Below are 23,479 nucleotides of genomic sequence, written 5' to 3' on the forward strand. Positions count from 1 at the left end.
TGGCCAGCTGCCTGACGAGGAGCAGGACTTGAAAATTGAACGTGACGCACAGAAGGGTGTTTTCTGCTCGGAAATTAATTCATAGGCTGGAAATGATGGAGGGGGCAGCGGCAAGCAGTAATGATAGCGTTGAAGTAATGACACTAATGGCAGGGAAGAGGTTGTCCTTCAGGTGGTGCAGGCTGGGCAGGCAGCCAGGCAGAAACGCTCAGTCAGGGAGCTCCGAGGAGCAGTGCTACATGGAGAAAGCAGCAGCCTTTAACGGGGGGGAGGAGAGAGAATAAAGGAATAAAAAACATATGTATCTGCACAACACTGCCATGTTAGCTGCGTGAGTGTGCTGGTGCCAGGCCCAGCTGGGCTGGTTTGCTGAGCAGCAGAGGTGATTTTGTGCTTGCTCCAAGGCCGGGTTGTCCAGGCTGGGCTGGATCACAATGTGCATGCCAAGAGATGAGATCAGAACTACTCAGTGCAACTCCTTTCCTGATTAATAGGTCTTATCAAATCAGTTGTAGGCTGCATAATTTATATGTGTGAATCAACATGAAAAAGTTTAAGGTAGTTTTATTTTTAGAATGGAAATAACTCTAAAAATTCTTCTTGTTTGATTTTCTTTTCCCATCCCAGTAGTGCTTCAAACAAAGGAGTTCAAAAAGATCAATCACAATTGCATTGCAGAATATGAAAGCTCAGGTCTGACTACATGTTGAGCTGCATCATGACGTGAGTGGTGGTTCCTCCCACATGGCAGGAGGGCTCGGCTGGGTGTCAAGGCTCTGTGTATCTATGTAGAATACATTGCTGATCCATCATTTTCTGGAACACTTTGCTCAATGGAATACATCTTCAAATGTGGTGGCTTTTTTTTCTTAAGACTCGCAGTCAGTAGGGAGCATGGTTGGAACAAGGCAGTTTGAAAATAAAACTGTGAAAGAAATGAAAGGATCTGGTGGAAAGCAGCCAGAGCTGATCATAAGCTGCTTGAGAGTAAGCCCCTGCATCAGCTGAGAGGTGGGGGCTCGGTGTGTGCGCTGCTTCTGCGTGCCTGGGAGCTTGGTGGTGTTGGAGGGGATGAGTAGGGAGGTGCAGCAGTTGTAGTCAGTGCTGATGGAGGAGCACGGGATATTTCCCCGGGGGAAGAGTCCATCGGGTGAAACCTCCAGGAGCGCTCACACCCTTTGGGCGGGATGTCTGGAGCTCCAGGGCTTGTGGGAGCAGGTGGCCCAGGGGACGGGAAAGCCTCTTTGCACAGATCCGTTCAAACATGTCCTTCACCGTAAGACTGGTGAAAATGGCTCTGTGGTTTAGTTTGAGCTCTGTGAGCTGCTGGGTAATGCAGCACTGGACATTATAATGTGAGATGTCACCTGCATGAGCTGCATTTGTGGTGGCAATAGGCACTGCTTCTTTTGTGTGTGATGAGGGAAACAGCTAGTTAAGGGGAATGCTGCAAAGCTTTTGAAAGATAACTGTGAGCAGAAAAGGTGCCACTGGAGACAGGAATCTGCAGCTTTTTCATAGCAGTAATCTGGTATTCCAGCTCATATCCTGAGTATCCCTCCCTGCTTTAAATGTCTTTGGGCTGTTATGTAGAGGTTAGCTCAGCACAGTTTCAGTGCTTTATTGGGACTGCTCCAGGTAACCCAAAGCAGGCTTTTCCATTTTTTTTTCATTCTTGCTCAGTCAGCCCTGTAGCTGGTGCCAGTGAATTCAGATGGTGACAGGAGGACATTCTGTGAGTTGCACATGTGGCAGTGGGACATTTTTCCTAGTTAGAATTGGACATCTTCTCCAAAAGTAACAGAAGGCTGACCACAAACTTCTTCCTTCCCAAGCTATTGTTAAATAGGGCTCATTTAAACTTGTCCGCAAGTATATTTTGCAGGTGACATTTCTGTCCTGGTGCTAGCCCAGATTTAAGGGAGGCAAAGCCATGCTGCTTTGAAAAGAAGCTGCAGCTGCACACATGCAGGAGCTGGTGCAGTACTGGTGAAACAACGTGGCTTCTCTTCTTGGGGTCACAGTTTGTGTTGGAGGTGGAGCACTGTGTGACGCATTCCCAAAAATACATGATCTGGAACACAGAAAGTGAGTAACCAAAGAAAATATTTGAAAGCAGATTTGGACCCTTTACCTGCTTTGCTGGAAGCTGACCGCATCAGACAATGTTTCAGTACAGGGCATGGAGCAGCCCGTGCAGGTGGTCAGGAGCATGCTGCTGGCATGAAGCAAACAGGGGGGTGAGGAGATGTGTCCCATGCTGCTTACAGGCCTCAGAGCTTGTACATGAAGCCTGCTGCACTTATGATCAGTAGCCAAGCCTGAGGTCTGCCCACCTAAAGCAAGGAGCCTGCCATGAAGCTCATCTTCCAGTGTGTGCATTTTGAGAGGTAAGGGCAGGAAATTGTAGTGAAAAGCTGTGCAGTGCATGCAGCTAAAGAATACCTCAACTGCGAGCCTGAGGAATCACAGGATCATAGAATAGCCTGAGTTGAAAGAGACCACAATTATTATCTAGTTTCAACGTCCCTGCTGTGTGCAGGTTTGCCAACCACAGACCAGGCTGCCCAGAGCCACATCCAGCCTGGCCTTGAACACCTCCAGGGATGGGGCATCCACAACCTCCTTGGGCAACCTGTTCAGTGCGTCACCACCCTCTGTGTGAAAAACTTCCTCCTAATATCCAACCTAAACCTCCCCTGTCTCAGTTTAAAACCATTCCCTCTTGTCCTATCACTATCCACACTCGTAAACAAACATTCCCTCTCCTGTTTATACGCTCCTTTCAAGTACTGGAAGGCCACAATGAGGTCTCCCCAGAGCCTTCTCTTCTACAGGCTAAACAAGCCCAGTTCCCTCAACCTTTCCTCATAGGAGAAGTGTTCCAGCCCTCTGATCATCTTAGTGGCCCTCCTCTGGACCCGCTCCAAGAGCTCCACGTCCTTCCTGTGCTGGAGGCCCAGGCCTGGATGCAATACTGAAGATGGGGCCTCACAGGAGCTCTGTAGAGGGGTACAATCACCTCCCTCTCCCGGCTGGCCACCTCTATTTTAATGCAGCCCAGAACACAGATGGCCTTCTGGGCTGCAAGTGCACACTGCTGGCTCATGTCCAGCTTCTCATCTACCAGGATGCCCAAGTCCTTCTCCACAGGGCTGCTCTCAAGGGGTTCTTCTCCCTGTTTGCATAAATAAATCCAACCCAAGTGCAGCACATTGGGTTGAACCTCATTGAACCTCATTTTGGCCCTATTGAACCTCATTAGGTTTTCATGGGCCCACTTCTCCAGCCTGTCCAGGTCCCTCTGGATGGCTTCCCTTTCTTCCAGTGTATTGACTGCACCGCTCAGCTTGGTGTCATCTGCAGACTTGCTGAGGGTGCACTCGATGCCATCGTCTGTCATGCTCTTCAGATGTTGAAGAGCACCGGTCCCAGGACCGACCCATGAGGGACACCACTTGTGACCGGCCTCCACCCTGACACAGACCCATTGATCACAACCCTTTGGCTGCGTCCAGCCAACCAATTCCTAATCCATCAAACAGTCCATCCTTCAAATCCACACGTCCCCACTTTAGAGATAAGGATGTGGTGGGGGACTATGTGAAAGACTTTGCAGAGATCCGGTAGATGACATCCATCGCCTTTCCCCCGTCCACTGAAGCCATCACTCTATCATAGGAGGCCAGCAGATTCTGCTGTTGTGCAGGCTGCAGGTTTGGGGGTTATTTCCGTCTCCCTTTGCACCCCTGGGAGTGGTGCTTCTCTTTTCTATTCCATCAAGAGCAGGGGCTGTCCAAGAGCAGTGCTGGGAGCCCCAGCCCACGTGTCCTGTGTGAGCAGTCTGCGCCTGGAGAGGAGGCTCCCAGCTACCCTGCTGTATGCCAGCAAGGCAGTGTGTGTTTAGGTGTATCTAATGCCATGTTCTGTAGCACAGCTTGATAGCTGTCTTGTGTAATTTTCCCCCAATGTGACTAGCATGTAAAGCAGCAGTGTAACAGGTTATGGAGTTAACACATTAGTCACGCTGAGATGAATGAACAAAAATTTTCAGCCTCTAACTACAGAGTGTTGTGATGTGGAGATCCTAGAGGGTGTGGAGAGAACACCCAGGGGATGCTCAGCAGCTGAGTCCAGCCCTACAGCCTGTCACCCCCAGGACACAGCAGCCAAGCACCCCAAATGGAGCCATGGCACCCGCCAGCCGTGTGTGGGGCACCGCTGTAGTGCTCTGATGTGAGCACACCTTCCTTTGTTACAAATCAAAATGTTGAGAATTGAGAGCGCCCCTATCTTGGAATAAGCACGTGAGCGTGCATTTCTGACTGTATTTAGAGCTAGGTAGCTGCTTTCTATCCGAGTCTCACCTGCCTTGGTTCTCTGCAGCCTTCTGCATCCTACCCTGGTGGCTAGGCTCCGTGTTACTTATTCACCAAATGTCTTTCCTCAGTCCTTTGTATTACCGGTTTTCAAAGAGCACAGAATCTATTCCAGTGGGAAGCCTTTGGAAAGGCATGGGTGGTTTAATTTGGGGGAATTTGTGGATATTTATAGCCATATATAAATGGAGCCAAGAGGAATACTTGCAAAGTAGGTGGTGCTGGGATGTTTTTAGAAAAATGTATGGTTTATACATGGATCATTCCAGGCAAACCTTTTGCTTTGCTTGTAGCCTGTTTTCTGTTGAGCTCATCTGTATTTTGTGAATATTTATGATGCTTTGTTGTGGTATTTCAAACTTATTTTCAGCTTATGAAATGACATATTTGTTTCTTTAAATAACAGGAGCACTAGAGGGAGAAAATGGGTTGTTTTCTGGGCAGAAGTGCCTGCAGATCATTCAGGAGGCATCCTAAATAGTGTTGTCCAAAAAGCAGGTTCATCGGGTGGTGTGCAATAAGTCAATCATCACACACTGAGGAGAGATGCTGCTATTTCATTCCAGGATTGTGCAGGCCTGGGTGCCTGGTATTTCCCATAGATCAGGGACACCAAGTGGAACTATCTGCACAATATTTATACACACAAGTCACAAAGTTAGTAATTTTCCAGTCTGTTCTCCTCACCATGCTCAGTTGGTGATTTTCATACAACTATAGTTGCCCAGGTGACCAAGAAGGCCAATGGCATCCTGGCTTGTATCAGAAATAGTGTTGCCAGCAGGAACAGGGAAGTAATTATTCCCCTGTACTCAGCACTGGTGAGGCCGCACCTCGAGTACTGTGTCCAGTTTTGGGCTCCTCACTGCAAGAAAGACATCGAGGCCCTGGAGCATGTCTAGAGGAGGGCAACAAAGCTGGTGAGGGCTCTGGAGCACAGGCCTGATGAGGAGCTGCTGAAGGAGCTGGGATTGTTCAGTCTAGAGAAAAGGAGGCTCAGGGGAGACCTTGTTGCTCTCTATAACTACCTGAAGGGAGGCTGTAGTGAGCTGGGGGTCAGCCTCTTCTCTCGTGTGACAGTGATAGGACGAGAGGGAATGGTTGAGCTGCACCAAGGAAGGTTCAGGCTGGACGTTAGGAAATTCTACTTCTCTGAAAGGGTGGTCAGGCACTGGAATGGGCTGCCCAGAGAGGTGGTGGAGTCACTGACCCTGGAGGTGTTCAAAGAACATTTGGACGTTGTGTTGAGGGACATGGTTTAATGAGAACCATTGGTGATGGGTGGATGGTTGGACTGGATGATCCTGTGGGTCTTTTCCAACCTTGGTGATTCTATGGTTCTATGACAGTATTGCTGACTCTATACTTCCCCAGTATCATGGTTTTATGATACCCTACTACACATACTCGTAGTGTAGGAAGGGCCTTCACCTGCACAGGAGTCTTTCTGGCCTACGGGTGTGATTTTTAGCATCATAATGAAGGCAGTTCAGCTAAGGATTCACAGACCTTGGGTTTTCTTGCTAAGTTGGCAGCATCCCCAGAGTATCCTGATTAATGTTCCATTCAAGGCCTACTGGCTCTGGGAAGTCTGTGGTTAAGGATACCAAGTGTTTGTTCTCCCGATACCTCATACAATGATAGCTCAGTTTGTTTAGAATCAGCCTTGAGAAGCTGGAGCAGAGGATGGCCCAACTCTTCCCACCCTTCACTTTGCCTCTGCATTTGGGGGAGCGTGTTGCCAGGTCCCTCTGCTACAAAGCACTCTCTTGAGAAATGCTAGTGACTTTCTCAGACAAATGTGCCACTTTGCTGTGTTTCCAACCAGAAGCTGGGTTGCTGTTAGTGTAGCACAGTGCCCAGGTGTAGTTGTAGTGGGTAACGATGTAGAGCCGCTGAGCTCTCGTGCTGGGGTGCAGTTACCAGGCTGGGTTGAGGTAAATCACAGTCAGTTTGCTAAGACTTCGGGAAGAGAAAGGGTGTGCATCTGCCTCCAAAATAAGCAGGTTCAGATGAAGCCTAGGGGCTGTCACAGACCTCTTCCAGAAAGTTCAGTAACAATAATAAAAAAAAAAAGCTACCAACCTGCTGGTAAGCAACGCCTGGGGCCCTGCACCTTTTCCTTCAAAAAGCCTTTGAAAAGCTTAGTGCTTCTACAGAAGCAGGAAAAGAATCAGATTTTCTGGATGAACAGATTAGAGTAACAGATTAGAAAAAGAAATCTGCCATTTTACCATTCACATTTAATCTTTTGGTAGGATTTGGGTCTCAGTTTGGCGATGTTGGTGGCCTGCAGAAGGCCGCACTGCCGCAGCCCGGGGCACTGCCTGCCCTGACTGTGCTGCGGGCCTGCAGAGCAGCTTCTGCTCCTCCTTCATGCTTCTCTCCGGGAGTGGTGCCTTTACTTGAGCCCACTTGGTGCTGTGGAAGATGAAATTCGTTCATACTTCCTGGAGAGAGATAGGCTGAGCCAAGCACCTTAAACTGCAGCCTTCCTGCTGCTGTCCAGCACACACAGGGCGGGTATAGCATGGCAGGAACGCAGCAATCTGCTGGCTTAGCCCTGAGCCCCCCTGTTGCAAACCGCATTTGGAGCAAGAAGATAAGCATCAGATTAGTTTCAGTGTAATGTTGTTTACTGTGTGCATTGCAGCCACATCTAGAGACCAAGTATGAAACCGAGGTTGATGAGATGAAAGCATTTCATAATCCTTACTTCCAACATCTACTTAGTTTTTTTTTATTCTCATACAACAAATGATTTACAGACTAGTGCATGTGATACACAAAATCTCTCTCTGCACTGTGGGCGCTTCAAGGACTGCTACACTTGTATCAGCAGCGAAGGTGTCCCAGGGCAGACTGGTGCAGTTACTGCTGTAGGTATGGCTCAGGGGAAGCTTGGAGCAGCTGCTGGGAAGCTCTGTTTTGAGTATCTCTGAGTGATCTAACACAGCAATTGTTGCTCGGAGTTCTCTGCTCAGTGGAGGGGATGATCCGCCTCCCTGTTGTCTGCAGACATGCAGGGGGTGAGCCTGGGACTCACAGAGGAATAAGTGCTGCCGGTAATTGAGCTTTGTGATGCTTGTTTGAAACTCCTTTGATGCCTCTAAGGTAGTGGGATCCTTGTCCTGAATTTTGGACAGAACCAGGTAGATATTGAGCTCTTAACAAGTTCCAGGGTGTATGGAAATATCTCTGGTCTCAATAACTCATTGCCACAATTAGAGCTAGCTCATCCTCTGGAGCCTGCTGTCTACCCATATAACTGTTTATATACTGTTCTTCCAAGTAAAATATCAGTGTGAGGTAAGGGACGTTTTGCCTGTAAATGAACTGGTTTCCCAAAAATTTCAGAACTGAACAAAAAATCAGAAAAAGAAAACTAATTCAGTTGCTCAGAGCAAAGGAGCTAGAAGAGAGGGATGTTGCTATGGCTGGTTTTCACAGGGAGAAGGCACAATTATTTGTGTTCGGCCAGGCTGGCTTCAGCGACACCAGAGTTAGTCCTTGCACAGGGAAGTAAGAGAAGGCCCAGCCCGTGTGCTGTGGTGTGCTGTGCTGGGAGGGAGGCCCTCCTTCCTGGGCAGTGTGTGTGGCTGTGAGGTTACAGGAGCTGCAGCAGCACAGTTGCAATGCTCTTGTTTGACTTTTTTCTTCTGTGGTTTGCAGCAGTATCATGTGGTACAAAGAATTTGATTTGTGACGGCATCTGAGTTTTTTTCTAGCGCACTCAGCTAGCATCCAGGAAGCCCACCACATACCTATTCTTGTTCCTGCTTATGTCTCTGACTTCTTTATTTCATCTTAAGTAATATGTACAGCTTTCCTAAGCAGCAAAATAATCTGCACATTAGCCCTCTTTGAAACATTGGCTTTGTCAGTATTCATGAACACATTTTTTCACTCTGCTGATCAGTCATCTCAGTTCATTTCCAGGCAGCCTATGGCAGTGTGTGGAAGTGGAGCCAGGCTTTCTGAATAAAAAGACACGAGCTTTCTAGGATGATTTCTGGGGGGCAAGGCAATGTGCAGGGACACTGTGAGCAAACACAACCATTTACATGCATTCTCCTATTACAGATACTGCATGTTGTGCTGAGAACCAGCTGCTGGCAAGTTTCAGACTGGGCATATACGTGTCTAATGAAAGAGCTTGCAGCATTCTTTGCCCAGCATCTTTTGTAATTCTGTTGCTAACCATATGTGTTTGTTTCAGAATCACTCACTGGCTGCTGTGAGGGTTAAGTGATTCCACTTACGGCACCATGGATGAGCTGCAGGATGTTCAGTTGACAGAGATCAAACCACTTCTGAACGACAAGGTAATGCTAGCTGCTCCATTGCTCTCACAGCTGGGCTCCAGCTGACTTTGTGTCTGCCAGGGAGCCCTGGTTGTCTGCTTACAGTTTGAAGTACCTGAAGCACTAAAAACAGTAATTGCTTCCCCACTCTAATAGTGCACCACACTATGCCCTTCCAAAGTTTCAGGGAAACAAGGACCACTGCAGTTCAAGGCAGTTTGATATCCCAGCCAAGCAGTGCATCGTGCCAGTACTGGGTTCTAAGAAGGAGTGACAGTAATCAGAAAGGTGACACCATTCCTGGTGTGGCTGAGCTTTAGAACCTCTGGTGACTCCATGCTAGAGAAACCTTGGCTTGTAACACATTTTCTTTTCCGACTTTTGTAATCTTGTCTTTCCAAATTATCTGTTTGTGGTGCTAACCAACGAACAGAAAGGCAAATGCAAAGTGATATTTCATTTCCTTGCCTCCATTTTGACATTACAGAGAATATATAACGTTGTAGTAGGAAAAAAGTACACAGATAGCTCCAGAACTGGGCTGAGCTCTGCACAGGGATGAGAAATAAGCTTTGGCTCTGATCTTTAAACTTTCTTTTTATCAAAAGAAATGCCTCAGGGAGCTACCATCTCTGGGATCTGGTCCTCACTGATGCTTTCAGGCTTTGTGTAAGACACGCATACTTTCTAGACATAGTTTGTGGACATGTGGAGGTGATGCCATAAACTGTTGTACTCTGCTGCATGTCAGAGTCCAAGAAGTACTGAGCTGGCAGTTCACTCAGTTTTTTGCTGATCAATCCAGTTTAGAGGTAGGATTTCATGAACCAAAATGAATTAATGGCCAGAAATAGTATAGTAAAAACTCTTAACGGTGCTTGTGAACTCTTCATATACAAAAGTTACTGTACAGAGAAAATGAGCTATGGCGCCTTAATACTCAAACTGTAAAAACAGTGGAATTGACTGGGATATGGAGGTGGGTACAGCTTGGTCACTCAGTGTCTGAACTGTAGGAAATGCTACTGGGAAACACTGAGTTCTGACTTTGGTTTGTTTTGAATCTAAGTCAGTGAAAGACTACAAGCCTGGCTTTTAAATAATCCAAACACTCTAGCAGTTCTGTGTAAGTTAAGCCTAATAACAACTGCAGGGAAGGAAAATGCATTGAACTCTATACATTTACCTTACTCAGGCTCACTGAAGTGCAGTGGAGAAAAAACCAACTTAAAATGTTCCCATTTAGTTGAAAGACAGAAAAAGGGAGTACTGTCTGCAACATCGCCAGTAAACCTACCCAATGACAATTATTCCTGTTCTTGCTGGGTGTTTAGAGATTTTGCGTGGTGGCTGTGTAAAGCAGATGCTCTTAAGACAAAATGGGATAGTGGATGGTTTGTATTCCTTGACCTTTAGTTCTAATGCCTTCAGGCTAACAATTACAGTGATAACAACTGTTCAGCAAAGATGGTTGGCAAAACAAAACCAAGAGTGCAGTATTATGTTAATGTTCATTCAGAATTTTTTACTACTATTGCTTCATATTCTGGCATATGTGACTATTAATATAGTCTCAGTGAAAAGTTACTGAAATGCAACAGCTTAATTCAGGAGATCCCAATCCACCCTGAGGGATGTCCTTTCATGATTCCAGATAGCTCTTTGCCTTTGGGGTGCAGCCATCACACGTTCAGAGTACTGGAAGATGTGCCTTACTCTTAGATTTGAGAAAGTTAAGACAATAAATAGAGGAATGCTTTAAAGTCAGATATTGATGTGTTAAAATCACATATGCAGAGTCAGGACATATCAACACTAATTCTGTATGTGCATCTTAGTATTCTTTGGTTTGTCACACTACCAGGAATCCTGCTTTTCTCAGCAGAAATTCATATCAGCCTTCACTTCATCACTTACCACGGACCATCCAAGTCCAGCACTGGGTACAGAAATCTCTTGTTTCCTCATACTTTGTTTTTTTTAGTTCTTATTCACTGTGGCCTTGGTCGACTGAATTTCTTCCTTACATCCTGATAGATGTGGAGACTCTACTGGCTGTGTTTAGCACAGCAGGGAAAAAGACACAGAGCAGTCAGAAATCTCCTCTAGTTTAGGATCTCATACTGAAATGAGGGCTGCTTTTATGTTGTTTTCCCATATGCTGAGAATCTGATTCTTTGTGCCATGTCTGAAACAGCTGACACGGTTCAGTACTTAGCACTTGGGGATTCATGGATCAGATTTGCAGGTATATAAGATTTATACGTCACAAACTGTGAAGAATGTGGTTAGTAACCTGTGCTCTTGCTGTGACGAATCCTGGGAGAGGGAAACAGGGCCATCTGTTCACGTGTGGAAGGCAGTTAGGGTACTCGGCTGCTAGAAGTGTTTGGGGAACTTCTGTTGCTCATACACGGCCCTAGTTGTAATTTTAGCACTAAGATGCAATGTCTTAGTAAGCTAGAGTGCTGCCTTGGGTGGTTTACCCAGTCTTGTGCAGTGTCTGACAGCACTCAGTAGTGTGACCTGCCCCTCCAGGCTGTGCTGAAGCAGGGGTCTCCGAGGGGACCCTTAGTGGTGCTGTTGCTCAGTGTTTTGGGGTACTATGCTGAATGTCTGTTTTCTGTTTTTTTTAACAGAACGCAGCTCGCAACTTCCAGGACTTCGACTGCCAGGTGAGACAAGCACAGGTGCCAAGGACCTGTGGGCAGCCTTCCTGTCAGTGATGGAAAATTGTGTCTTCATGTTAATTCCTTTTTAGGCTTAAGAACTTGAATATGCCTGTTTGACAGAAATAGCCCTTCACCCTTTCACCAGAGCCCGTTACGGTGTGCTGTGAGGGGCAGGCTGCTCTGCCCAGGCTCTGCAGTGGGCTGTGGAAGGCATTTTCTTGGAGAGATGCGATCTGCTGATGAGCTGCAGCTCTGTCATGTCCCATCTGGTTCACTGACTGGGAAAGGAGGAGCGTGCATTCTCTGCCTGTTTCTGTTGAGAGGAGATGAAAAGCACCAAGTGTTACTGGTGCCCCAGTTACAGCACCCCTGCTCTGCTGAGCCTGGGTCACGGCAAAGCTGGGCTCACTTTGGGGGGGTTTCCTTCTCAGAGTAGTGGGGAGATGAGCCTCAGCACCGCGGTTGCTATAGGTATAATTCTTTCAGAGGAGCAGTTGCACCACAAGCCTCCAAGATGCAGGACGTGTCCTTGGTTAGGCAGAGCACAGTGCTGTGATGACGTGGTGTGCTTTATAGAGTGCAGGCTCATTTCCCATGCTTACTTGCCCGTAGTGGTTACACAGCGCAGGACAGGCACCCATGGCTGCATTACTCCAGCAGTGCGGCTGGGGATGGGTCTGTCAGTGTCACAAGGTAGCTTTGAATGAAAGTGTGTCAATGTGGATGAGTGTAGAAAACCTGCAAGCCTATGCAGAGCAGACTTGTAATAAGAAGACAGTTTGCATTTTTTCCATCTCTTGATATGTTGCAAGTACATCCTATCTGGGCAGGCACCTGTCACTGTACTGCTCTAGCATGATTCCTTGTGACATTTAATGGTATCCTAAAGTCTACAAAACTAAAAATTACCAGTCTTAACGTGTTGTAACTAGAATGTGCAGTGGTAATGTTTTTTTTCTGGCTTAAATTGGTTTTAATAAAAGTGTGTTTAAAGGTAGGTAATGGGTGTGAAAAGCACTTCCCTGCACCATCTTGTGTCTATATTTCTGCGTCTCTTCCATCTCTGCCAGAGGTTCAGAGTACTTCTATGTAGGGTCAGTCAAAGGGTAAAAATAGGTGCAGTGTGTTTGAGCAGTTTGAGGGTGGCTGCAGGGAGGCTGTGGGGGGCGGGCAGCAGGAGCCCCAGGGAGCCAGAGGGGCCCAGGGGAGCGCGGCTGGGAAGGACGCCTGTTGCTTGCCTGTGTTTGATTGAGATCAGCAGTGAGCGGGTGGCCATGACAACAGTTGGGCAGGAGACAAGATGTTCCTTGCAGGAGCCTCTTGGTAATTCATTTAGATGGGTTTTTTTTCCAGCAATAAGTTACATGGTGTCTCTTTTGATTGCCGATGTCCCAGGCTCACCTTCCACCATGCTTCCTACAAGATGTGGTTTTTCAGGCTGTACCAGGGCGGGCTGAGGCCCTGATAAATGCCAGAGCAGACAGCTGGTGGGATGGCTCCTTGTGTGTTCTCCCTCCGTTGCTAGTACAAGGAACGGTGCTTAAACTTAGAAGCCAAGCTCTCCTGTTGCCCTGTGCAAAACTACTGCTGGCTTTTTGATCTGGTAAAGCACAGCCAGGGCCCTGTGGAATTGGTAGGGTTTTTCTTCACCTATGCTTCAGAAGGGGAAACCCAAAGTGAAGGAGGTTGCTGGGGCTCTCAGGGGAATGGAGATCCTGATGTATAACATAAGGCTTAACAGCTCTTGAGCAGGGGTATCATTTGTCTGGAGTCCTGCATGGCTGGGGAGCCTTGGGGACAGAATCATTCTTACAGAGCAGGTAGAAGCTGCCCACAAGTTGCTGAGGGCTGATGTTCCAGTTCCAGCACAGTGATGTTCTCCATCAGCTGTAGCATCTGCAAGGGTCATGTCTGGTTCTGAGGCAGAGTTTAGGGGATTTGTGGGATGGATTCATATTATCTTACACGATGTATTGTTTGCAGTAGGAGAGCACAGCATCAATGATGAAACACTTGCATTTGAGGCCTTTTCACTTTTCTAACAAAGTCCAAACCCAGCCGCTTTAAGTGGAGATAAAGCTGTGTGTGCCTGGCCTTGTAGCTGATTTCATCATTTGGAACTTGCTCATTTTCACACAACTGAAAAAGTCACCCTCAGATCTGATCCAGTGAACAAGGCTGCTCTTTCGCACGTTGATTTTTCTCAAGTTCTATCAGTGGGTGGTTTGCAGGACAGACCTGCGAGCAGCAGCCCTGCAGCACGGGCAAAGGAGCTGAGTGGGCCCAGCAGTGTGGAGGTGGCTGGCTGCATCCCAGGCTGTGCTGAGGCTGCTGATGGTGAGCGGGGCTGCTGGGAGCAGTGCTGTGGTCAGGCTGGAGCCCACCCAGCAGCCTTAGAGCCTGTTTGTCCTGCAGTGCCTCCGGGGCTCCTTCTGGCAGCTGGAGATACGGAGCATTTTCTGGAGTTGGTCAGTGTTTATAGAAGTGTTTAGTCTGGGAGAAGTGTTTAGTTTGATCCCAGCTGATGAGTGTCCAGTAGGCCTGAACAGTGATTCTGGGAGTTGTGTGGTGCCAGGCACACAGGTTAGGGATGCTCCTTTCTGTAAAGCTCTGGCATGTGTCACTTCTCCAGGTGACAAATATATTTAAGGCTTATAACATCTTACCTTCCTTTGGAAAAGAGTGGATGCTGCCATTGTGAAGTTCTGTTAATTTCCTAGTGTATTTGTTTTCAGTTTGGTGTTTGCCAGGACTGGGTGTGCATAACCTAATGCCCACTGTCCATCTCACTTGAGAGCAAGGTGCTACCAGCACAGCCCTCTACAGAGCAAACATCCTCTTGCTTCTGAAGTTTGTTATTCTGAGTTAATGTGGGGTGAAGAAGGTTTTAGCTTGGCTGCATCACAGTGCCTTTCAGATACAGGTGCCCTGTTTTTCTTGTGCTGTTTATCTACAAGTAAGTGCAGTTAACCCTGACAAATAACAGATTGCCTGGGCATCAGCTGAAACAACCCCCACATAATCTGATAACTGTTTGCAGTGGAGATAAAGAGGAAAGCTAGCATGGTGGCTTAGGGGTCTTTATCAAAATGAATCTAGGTTATTCTCAGAAATAAAACATATTAACCTAAATCTGGGACCTGCATTTTGCTTGAAAGCTTTGTGTACGCTAATGAAATCTATGTTTGGCTTCTTCTAATGTTAGCAGGCAGATGGTGGATTAAATGCTCTGGGTTGTTGATGGACAGATGGTGTGGTGACCTACACAGTTAATAGAGCTGTGCTTGTGCTCTGTGCTTTTATTATTATCTACAGACCCTGTAGGTGTTCTTAGTTAGTCTCAATCTCTTCCCCCTTCTCCAGGTGTTTTGTCTAAATACTGATGAAGGAATGTGCTGATATTTTTGTAAAACTAAACAAGTCAGTGTTATTTTTCAGTCTGACATAAGCTAGCATTTAACTTGATCTCTAGCTAGTACTTTGCCGCCCACGGGAAGGGAGAGAAGTGTTTTGCTCTCCAGCATCCACCAGACAGATGAGGACCTGAGGTGTGGAGAGGGAATTTGGGTTTTGGCAGAACATTTGCAGAAAGCTCACGAGGTATGGAAGAGGTGGGAATAAGAAAATCCAGGACATGCACAGTTCAGCTGAAACAGAAGAGGCAAGACAAGTACAAACCCACAGAGCAAAGAAAGCTTTCCTGTACAACATCTTGCTGTTTTGCATTGCTGGAATCAATCGAAAGTGTAGAGGTACTTCTTTTCCCATTGGCATAGGCAATACTACAGCAAAATGTTTGAAGTTAATGACAGTTTACTGAGCAATTTTTTGTCACTTTTCTCTATTGGAAGGTATAATTTTTCAATAAATAAATAGATATTTCTACTGATTTTATTTTGGCGAAATTTTCCCACACATACATGTGTTGTAAGCTTTTCAGTGTGGATTTTTAAAAGCTTTAATATCCTTGCCCAGCGTCTTTGCTTTAATTTTGCTTGCAGGTACAGTAGGAAATGGTATTCTGATCTTGAGGGGTGATTGGAAACAACACATAATGTGCAGTAGCTGATGTCATAGACACTGAGTAGAAACTTCATAGAATCATAGAACAGCTTGGATTGGAAGGAACTTTACAGCACCCCAACCCCTGCTGTGGGATGTGTCACCCACCAGATCATAGAATCATAGAATCATTAATGTTGGAAAAGACCTCAAGGTCATCTGATCCAACTGTCGGCCTACCACCAATATTGCCCTCTAAACCATGTCCCTAAGTACCACATCTCCACGTTTCTTGAAAACCTCCAGGGACAGTGACTCTACCACCTCCTTGGGCAGCCCATTACAATACCTCACCACTCTCAGAGAATAAATCTTTCCCAGTATCCAACCTTGAGACTCCCCTGGTGCTGTTTGAGGCCACCAGTGTCCTGGGAGCATAGGCCAACCCCCACCTTGCTTCAGCCTCCTTTCAGAGAGTTGTTGAGAGCAATGAGGTTTCCCCCGAGCTTCCTCTTCTCCAGGCTGAACCATCCCAATTCCCTCAGCTGCTCCTCATAATCTTGTGCTCTGGACCCCTCACGGCTTCCTTGCCATTCCTTCCATGGTCTCAATGTCTTTTTTGTAGTCAAGGCCCCAACTGACTGAACACAGCACTCGAGGTGTGACCTCACCGGTGCTGACAGCAGAGGTATGATCACCTCCTGCTGGCTGTGCTATTTCTGACACAAGTCAGGGTGCCGTTGGCCTTCTTGGCCACCTGGACACACTGCTGGCTCATGTTCAGACGAGTGTTGGCCAACACCCCCAGGGCCCCATCCAGCCTGGCCTTGAACACCTTTGGGGATGGGGCACCCACACTTTTCTGGGCAGCAGTGCCAGGGCCTCATCACCCTCTGAATAAAGAATTTCCTGACCTAAATTTCCCCTCTTAGTGTAAAACCATTCCCCCTTGTCCTATCACTATCAGACCGTGTAAAAAGTTGTTCTACTGTTTATAACCTTTCCAGTACTGGAAGTCTGCAGTGAGGTCTCCCTGGAGTCCTCTCCAAGCTGAACAAGCCCAGCTCCCTCAGTCTCTCTTTGTAGCAGAAGTGCTCCAGCCTTCTGAGCATCTTTGTGACCTCCTCTGGACCTGCTGCAACAACTCCACATCTTTTTTTGTGCTGGTAGCCTCAGACATGGATGCAGTACTGCAGATGAGGTCTCACAAGAGCAGAGCAGAGGAGGACAATCCCCTCCCTGCCTGCTGCCCCCCTTTGTTGATGCAGCCCAGGGCACTCTTGGCCTTCCAGGCTGCAGGAGCACACTGCTGGCTCATGCCACACCAGGACTCACAAGTCTTTCTCCACAGGACTGCTCTCAAAGGGTTCTCCTAATATCTATGAAGATCTGGGATAGCCCCAAGCCATGTACAACACCCTGCGCCTGTCCTTGTTAAACCTTATGAGGTTTACACAGGCCCATTTCTCAATCCTGTCCACGTCCATTTGAATGGCATCCCTTCCTTTCATTGTATCAGCTGCACCACTCTGCTTGGGATTGTCTCCAAACTTGCTGAGGATGCACTCAATCTCACTGTGTAGGTTGTTGATAAAGACGGTTCATTTTTTAATGAAGCCATTAAAGCCAGATTGTGGTTGCTACACGGCAGCCTTGAATACAAGGTAGTATAAAGCATCTTTTGTATGTTGCACTGAAATAATATGAAACTTTATCACTTTGAGGCAGGATTTGCCTTCTCTGTATGAATACCGGGGGAGCTGTTCTCACCAGCACTGAAACGTTTTGTCTGGGATACTGAGGACCTTTGTGCTTCTAATTTGTACAGTGAGTTCTTTTACTCTCTTGTTGAAAATGCTAGATTGAGATTAACAACAATGCAGATGTTCTGAATCCAGCAAGCAAGACTTTTTTATGACTACTAAAGTAGAAGCTGCCCCTTATCTTTTTAGTATCACTAAGATACTGATTTTGACTTCTGCTGACATGCCAGGAACAGAAATACAAAGCTAAAAATGATGAAAATTAAATTTTATTTCTGATCTGTTTATCAATAGTTCTTGTTTCTTGGGAAGCTTTCCCTCCAATTCCTCCCATCTCAGGCTCTCCGTCTAAAAGCTCCCTCTCTGTGTAACACTGCCGTATTGAGTTCTGGAGAGTTTCCACTGGCTGCACTTTACATTACTCATACTGTTCATTCTTAAATGTCTGAACATGAACCTTCTGTGGGATTTATGTAAACATGCTCTTGCTTTCAGAATGCTTGTGACAGTGTACTAAAGCAGCTGCTTGTATAGACAAGGTATTGGAGGTTCCTGTGCTTTTTTTTTGTTTTATTCCTGTCCGTGAATCCTTTCATCACAGCAAATGCATGTACTTTAGGTTCAGAAAGGCATTTGCCTCCTTCCTGCCATCAGAAAAATGAATGGTGCCTTCAAACCACCATTAATAGTGATTGATCTGTTTCCATCTGTTACACAACACCCATTAATGGTGTTTCAGAGCAGCTAATGAGTAATTGCAGTACTAGTTACAACTCAATGCAGTTAGACACAGTTCTAATTCCTGGGGACACTGCAGGTTTGGAAGCACAGAGCATCTCCCTGCTTTCTCTTCTTCAAAAGATTTTAAGATATTCCTAGTCTTCAGCACTACACCAAAAGGCAGTTCAGCACATTGTGTCTGCAGACAGGCTGACCTTGCTGGAAGTGTGACCCCTGACTCGTCTTTCAAGTTGTTTTGAGGGTTTAAGATGGTCTGGGGTCTAGTGGTCATGCCAAAAGTTTTAAACTTGCCTGTGTATTATAGCACATTCAGGTCATGTTTGTATAGGGTTCGTGTTTACAACGCTGTGTGTGTGCTGGATGTGGCACTTTGAGCCCACTGTTTAGGGGCTGGAGGCATTAGCCTCTTCTATTTGTAGCCCTAGGGAAGGCTCAAAATGCTGACTCAGTGTCAGAAGACTCTGCTGACTCAAAACAGTGGTGGCAGTACTGGAAACAGCTGACCTACTGCAAGGCTTTGGCAGACAAGAGCAGATCTCTAGATGGGTTCATTCACCCCGAGCTAGGAAGCTGCAGTTTTCCTGTGTAGCTGGGGAAGAGGGGATTTACCCTCGGAACATGAGGAAGAAGTACTGCATATGCCTATGCCCATGCTGAGTGCCTCTCTCAAAATTCTGGATACTTTACTGGAGCACAAGAAAGCAGTGGCCTTACCAGCTTTACAGAACACATGGACAGGGCAGGAGAGGGAAAAGCACAGTTCTTTGTTCCATTTCCAGCTCGCAGGTGTTGTCATTAACTGCTTAGTTGCTACTGGGCTCAGTATTCTGTGGTCCTTTGTTCTTTGATTTTGGAACCCAAGCCCAACCTGTCAGCTATATGTCTGTTAGAGGTCACTTAATTTCAGTTCGTTCAGCTGCAGAGCCTTGACCTGTTCTCTGGCTGATTCAGGAGGTGACTTCCCATTTCCCTCTGGGCTGACAGAGTATTACAAAGGGTTACAGGTGGACTAGGTCTGTTCTTCAATGTCATGTGTTTTTGCAACAGCAGCACATGAAAGCTTGCTTGTATATAAAATAGTAGCTTAGGGATAGCCCAGCAGCACCTTTGTCCCCTGATGCTTTCGTGTTTATGTAACCAGATTACACACCCTGTTCTGCTGCTGCTCTTAGTTCTCACCCAGCGTTTCTCTAATTTAAGCCTTAATCCAATTACACAAAGTACTCAAAACCGTTGCCTGCTTGCATAGATCATATTGTGTTTTCTATTAATAAATTTCTGCTCTGTATGGAAATGAATAATTTAGTTCAAGATGTTGCTTTGAATCTGATTTAGGCTTGCTTCCCACGCAGCCATCTCCTTTAGCTCTACTATTTCCAAAATAATGTTGCACACAGAGGAGGTGGTAACCACTTGCATACAAACTGCATTAAGGTCTGTGGTACTGTAATGGTAAGAGTTACCAGATGGTGATGCTTCACGGTCGTACAATTTCTTTTCCTTTGCTTATAGGCATGGTTTGTGTTGTTTTAGTAATGTGTAGAAACTTGAGGGCAGCTGTAGCAAAGAGCAAGACAACACAATATCATAGAATCATGTCATAGAATGATTTGGGTTGGAAAGGACAATTAAGTACACCTATTTCCAACCCCCTGCTATAGGCAGGGACACCTCCCTCAGCCCGTCCAACCTGACCTTGAGTGTGTCCAGGGAGGGGGCATCCACAGCCTCGCTGGGCAACCTGTTCCAGTGTCTCATCACCCTCACAATAAAGAGTTTCTTCCTGATATCTAATCTAAATCTGCCCTCTTCCAGCTTGAAACCATTTCCCCTTGTCCTTTCACAACATGCCCTTATAAGAAGTCCCTCCCCAGCTTCCCTGTAGGCCCCTCCAGGTACTGGAAGGCTGCTATAAGGTCTCCTCAGAGCCTTCACTTCTCTGGGCTGAAGAGCCCCAGCTCTCAGGCTGTCCTTGCAGGGGAGATGCTCCATCCTCTGATCGTCTCCGTGGCCCTCCTCTAGACCTGCTCCCACAGCTTCACATCCTTTCTGTGTTGGAGGCTCCAGAACTGGACGCAGGTGGGGCCTCACGAGCAGAGCAGAGGGGCAGAATCACCTCTCGACCTGCTGGTCACGCTTCTCTTGATGCGGCCCAGGACACAGTTGGCCTTCTGGGCTGCAAGCAGAATGTAGGTAGCAGACACTTTGCTGCTTTATGTTCTACCAGACCTGAAAGCATAAATAAATAAACAGATGGAAAATATTTAACAGATGTATTCTTTGTTTTTGGTCTCCAAATAAAATCAATTCTAATTTTTTCCAGGAAAATAATATTGAACTTTGAGCAGCCTCACACTGTGAATAGAACTCATCTGGCAATGCCAGAAAGGAAGCTTAATAAATTAGTTGTGAAAAGCACTGCTAATTTGAATTCTCATTGTTAATCATTCCCACTGTGAAACAAATTGTTTACTTCAGACTTTAATAACTTCTAAAGCTTAAGTTCTGGATCCTGTACAGAGCTGTAGTGGAGGGAGGGCAGCTCAGAGAGGGGCTGCCACAGCCCTGCACCCAGCTCCCTCTGCTCACTGCCCAGGACTCTGAGCTCCAAGCAAGCCTTACTGCTTCTGGAACTGCTTTTGGAAGTTTCCTCTATCAGAGACGATTTTTCTTAATATTAGGAATCTTCCGTGTAGACAGAACAGAGAAGGTTCCTCCGGGTGAACTTCTTGCCACATTGGGTGTGTGTCTGCTTCCCATCATCAGCCCACAGTAAATTTATACTTTGGCGGTCATGTTTTGCTGTGCGTTTGCTTCCTCAGTTAAGAATCATTCAGAGATGTTAAGGCCAAATAGGATAATGTTATAGTCTCATCTGACCTGCAGATCCCCAGCAAGGAATAGCTCCCAGCAATTCCTACATCTTTGTTTTATCTAAAATGATTTAAAGCTGCTGTCAGGTTGTGTCTTACCACCTTCTGATGCTGAACCCTTTGAAGTTCACAGCATTTCCTTTTCTGAGACATAAGGGGTCTGGCTAAAAGGAGTTGGGACCATAAGGTATGTAGCTTAAATCACAGGGCTTCTGGAGGCGGTCAGTGGCATTGCTGACCCTTCTCTGACTTGTCTGTGTTCTTCTGCCCAACCCCTACCAGAGAGTAGTTCTTAATGGTAGAGCTAGGGTGAGTTGAGTCAGTGCCTGTGTCGCCATGTCTGCACTCCTGGTGTGTGCCTTCCAGCTGAAGAAGGCTTGTGCCTGCAGGGTGAACTGCTCCTGATGTAGAGAGAAAAGGAAGCCCTGCATCCTGCTTGCAGGTGTCTGTATGACTGCCGGCTGCCCTGGACGTGGGAAGGGCAGGGTGCTGAGGGTAACTCTCCTCTCAACTGCACGTCTTCAAGTCTGCCAATCTGTAACAGGAACTTGCACCCCAAATGCCAGTTTTGTTTGGGTTCTGCTAGGGGTTATTGTATTCTTGTCTAAGACCACCGAAGAGAGTTGAGGGTCTTCTTAGTGGGCTCTGACAGTGGGAGCAATACCTGGATGCAGTGCGGGAGGAGGAGAAGATAATTGCAGGTGATGGAAGATGCACGTGGGTGTTGCAGGAAGTTTGTTGGTCTCATCTGACTCTAAATTACATTAGTGAATACCATAGGTCCCCCTTAGATTGAAATCCCAGGCCTAAATTGGAAAGTTACGCTTTGTCTCTAGTTGTGTCAATGACTTTGCAGGCTGGTCTCAGCTGCCCTCTGTCGTCAGGCAGATATGACGGTAGGACACAGCAAACTTCTTTGGAGCAACAGGCTTGGGGTCCCAGGGAGCAAAAGCAGACATTCTGAGCAGGGAAGAAACACTTCAAAAGATTCTTCAAAGAGCTGCTGTGTGATGGGAACCATAACGTGCTTCAGGTCAGCACCCTTTCCAGAAGAGAGCTTCACTGATTCTGTGCTCAGAAGTTCAAACCAAGCGCTGCACAGAAATGGAAAATCTTGCTGAAAATAAGTTTAGCTGGACAGGTAAGATCTGCAATTTTGCAGCAGTACTGGGACTGCTTAAGGACACCAAAATGGAGGCAAAGAGCAAAGGCCGCCCATCTATCACGGCAGACATGAAAAATGGTGCAGGGAAGCCAGCATGACTAAACAGAAGGGCATGGAGGCTGTTGGAAACAAACAAACAAAAAAAAAGCTTTTATTTTTTCAAAAAGCAAGAGAAATTGTAAAAAGTTACAAACTACAGCAGATTAAACACACGGGTAGAGCAGGCACAAAGGGAATTTGATGACTTGCAAGGAGGTGGAAAAATTGATTGTCCTGTTTCAAAGCTATCAGCCATGGAAACATGTCAGAGAGTTCAGAGTGCTGCTGGCTGCTCGGGCTCTGAAGGAAGGACCTGGAGAAGATCTAGCTGTGCCAGAAAAACTGAACTTAGTTTTTTTGGTATGTGTGAGCTTGCCATGGAGCAGCTCGGAGGTTACCATGGTGGAGTCAGCAGAGAGCCTGCCTGAAACTGCAGTCCCCGTTGCAGAGACTATAAAACAAGTAAAAGGCGTGCTTTTACAGCAGGGTGTCAGGGCTGCTTCTATCAACCCAGAAGCAGTAAATGAGTGTTAGAATGGAATAGTTGGGTTGTTAAGTGAGAGGTTACATTCCTCTGTTGAAGCTGCCTGAGGGCTGCAGTGCCTCCCCTGCATCACAGTTTTTAGAAGGGGTCCCAGTGAAGATTTGGGAATTCACCGACCAGCTTTGCCTGGCAGCTGGTACAGCTAGCAGAGAGTGCACTTAACAGGTCCTGTGGATGAACATTGGGCATGGTGTTGGTGAGGGGAAGCTGTGCTCTGCAGAGCTGGTGGAGTCCTTTGGAGGGGTTGGTAACATATAAATAAAGGCAACTCACTTGATGCAGCCTACTTGGATTTCCAAAAGACAAGCCTCCCTACCAAAAGGCTCTCAGGGGGCTTGTGGGGCATGGGATTAAGTGGAGAGGTCCTTTCATGGATTAAATACTGGTGAAAGAACAGAAGTTAGTTATTTTCACGGTAGTATGAGATCACTAGAGAGGTGCTTTGGAGAAATGTGGTGGGTGTGGTGCTGTTTAAACCTGTTCCTAAATGACCTGGAAAAAGTGATGAAAGGTGCAGTGGCAACCTTTGTCTGCCTTTGGATAAATGTAAACGTGGTCACGTAGTCAAACCATCCTGCAATGGAATGCAAGAGTGGGCTCAGTGCTGGTGATAACCCAGAGACATTACAAGACATGAGTGGAAATGTCAGCACAGGGCTCAAGGCTTTCAACAAAGCAAATCAATTCTTGTTTATCAGGAACAGAGAACAAAGCAACCTCATTGTGCTCCTGCATAAATCCACAGCACGCCCACATTTGACACTCTGCCAGCCCCTCAGCTTGGGAAGGACGGAGTGCGACGGGCACCAGCAGTGCAGGCAGACAGACACTGCTGCACCGGGGCGGCCGTACAAGCTGGGGAACCTCAGCCAGGTGAGGGGATGGGTGAAGGGCAATCCAACTCGCTGTTTGGTGTCGCTGCTGTGGGTCGTGGCAGTGGGGTTGGCTGCCTTCCAAGCCGAGGGCAAAACCAGCAGGTGCAAGGCAGGGGAAGGAT

General features: G+C 46.8%; 1 protein-coding gene across 5 annotated transcripts in view; it reads left to right on the forward strand.

The window, feature by feature from the left end:
* Positions 1-23,479, forward strand: part of LOC107057310 (protein NDRG3) — a 66,645-nt gene that overhangs the window by 26,581 nt on the left and 16,585 nt on the right. For all 5 annotated transcript variants that reach the window (XM_025142367.3, XM_025142369.3, XM_046902972.1 and 2 more), the window contains 2 exons: positions 8,599-8,704; positions 11,323-11,358. In XM_025142367.3, coding sequence (XP_024998135.1) covers positions 8,648-8,704; positions 11,323-11,358 — 93 coding nt within the window. In that variant the 5' untranslated portion in view covers positions 8,599-8,647. The remainder of the gene's footprint in view (positions 1-8,598; positions 8,705-11,322; positions 11,359-23,479) is intronic.

The sequence above is a fragment of the Gallus gallus genome, chromosome 20 (assembly GCF_016699485.2).
Source record: "Gallus gallus isolate bGalGal1 chromosome 20, bGalGal1.mat.broiler.GRCg7b, whole genome shotgun sequence".
NCBI lineage: Eukaryota > Metazoa > Chordata > Aves > Galliformes > Phasianidae > Gallus > Gallus gallus.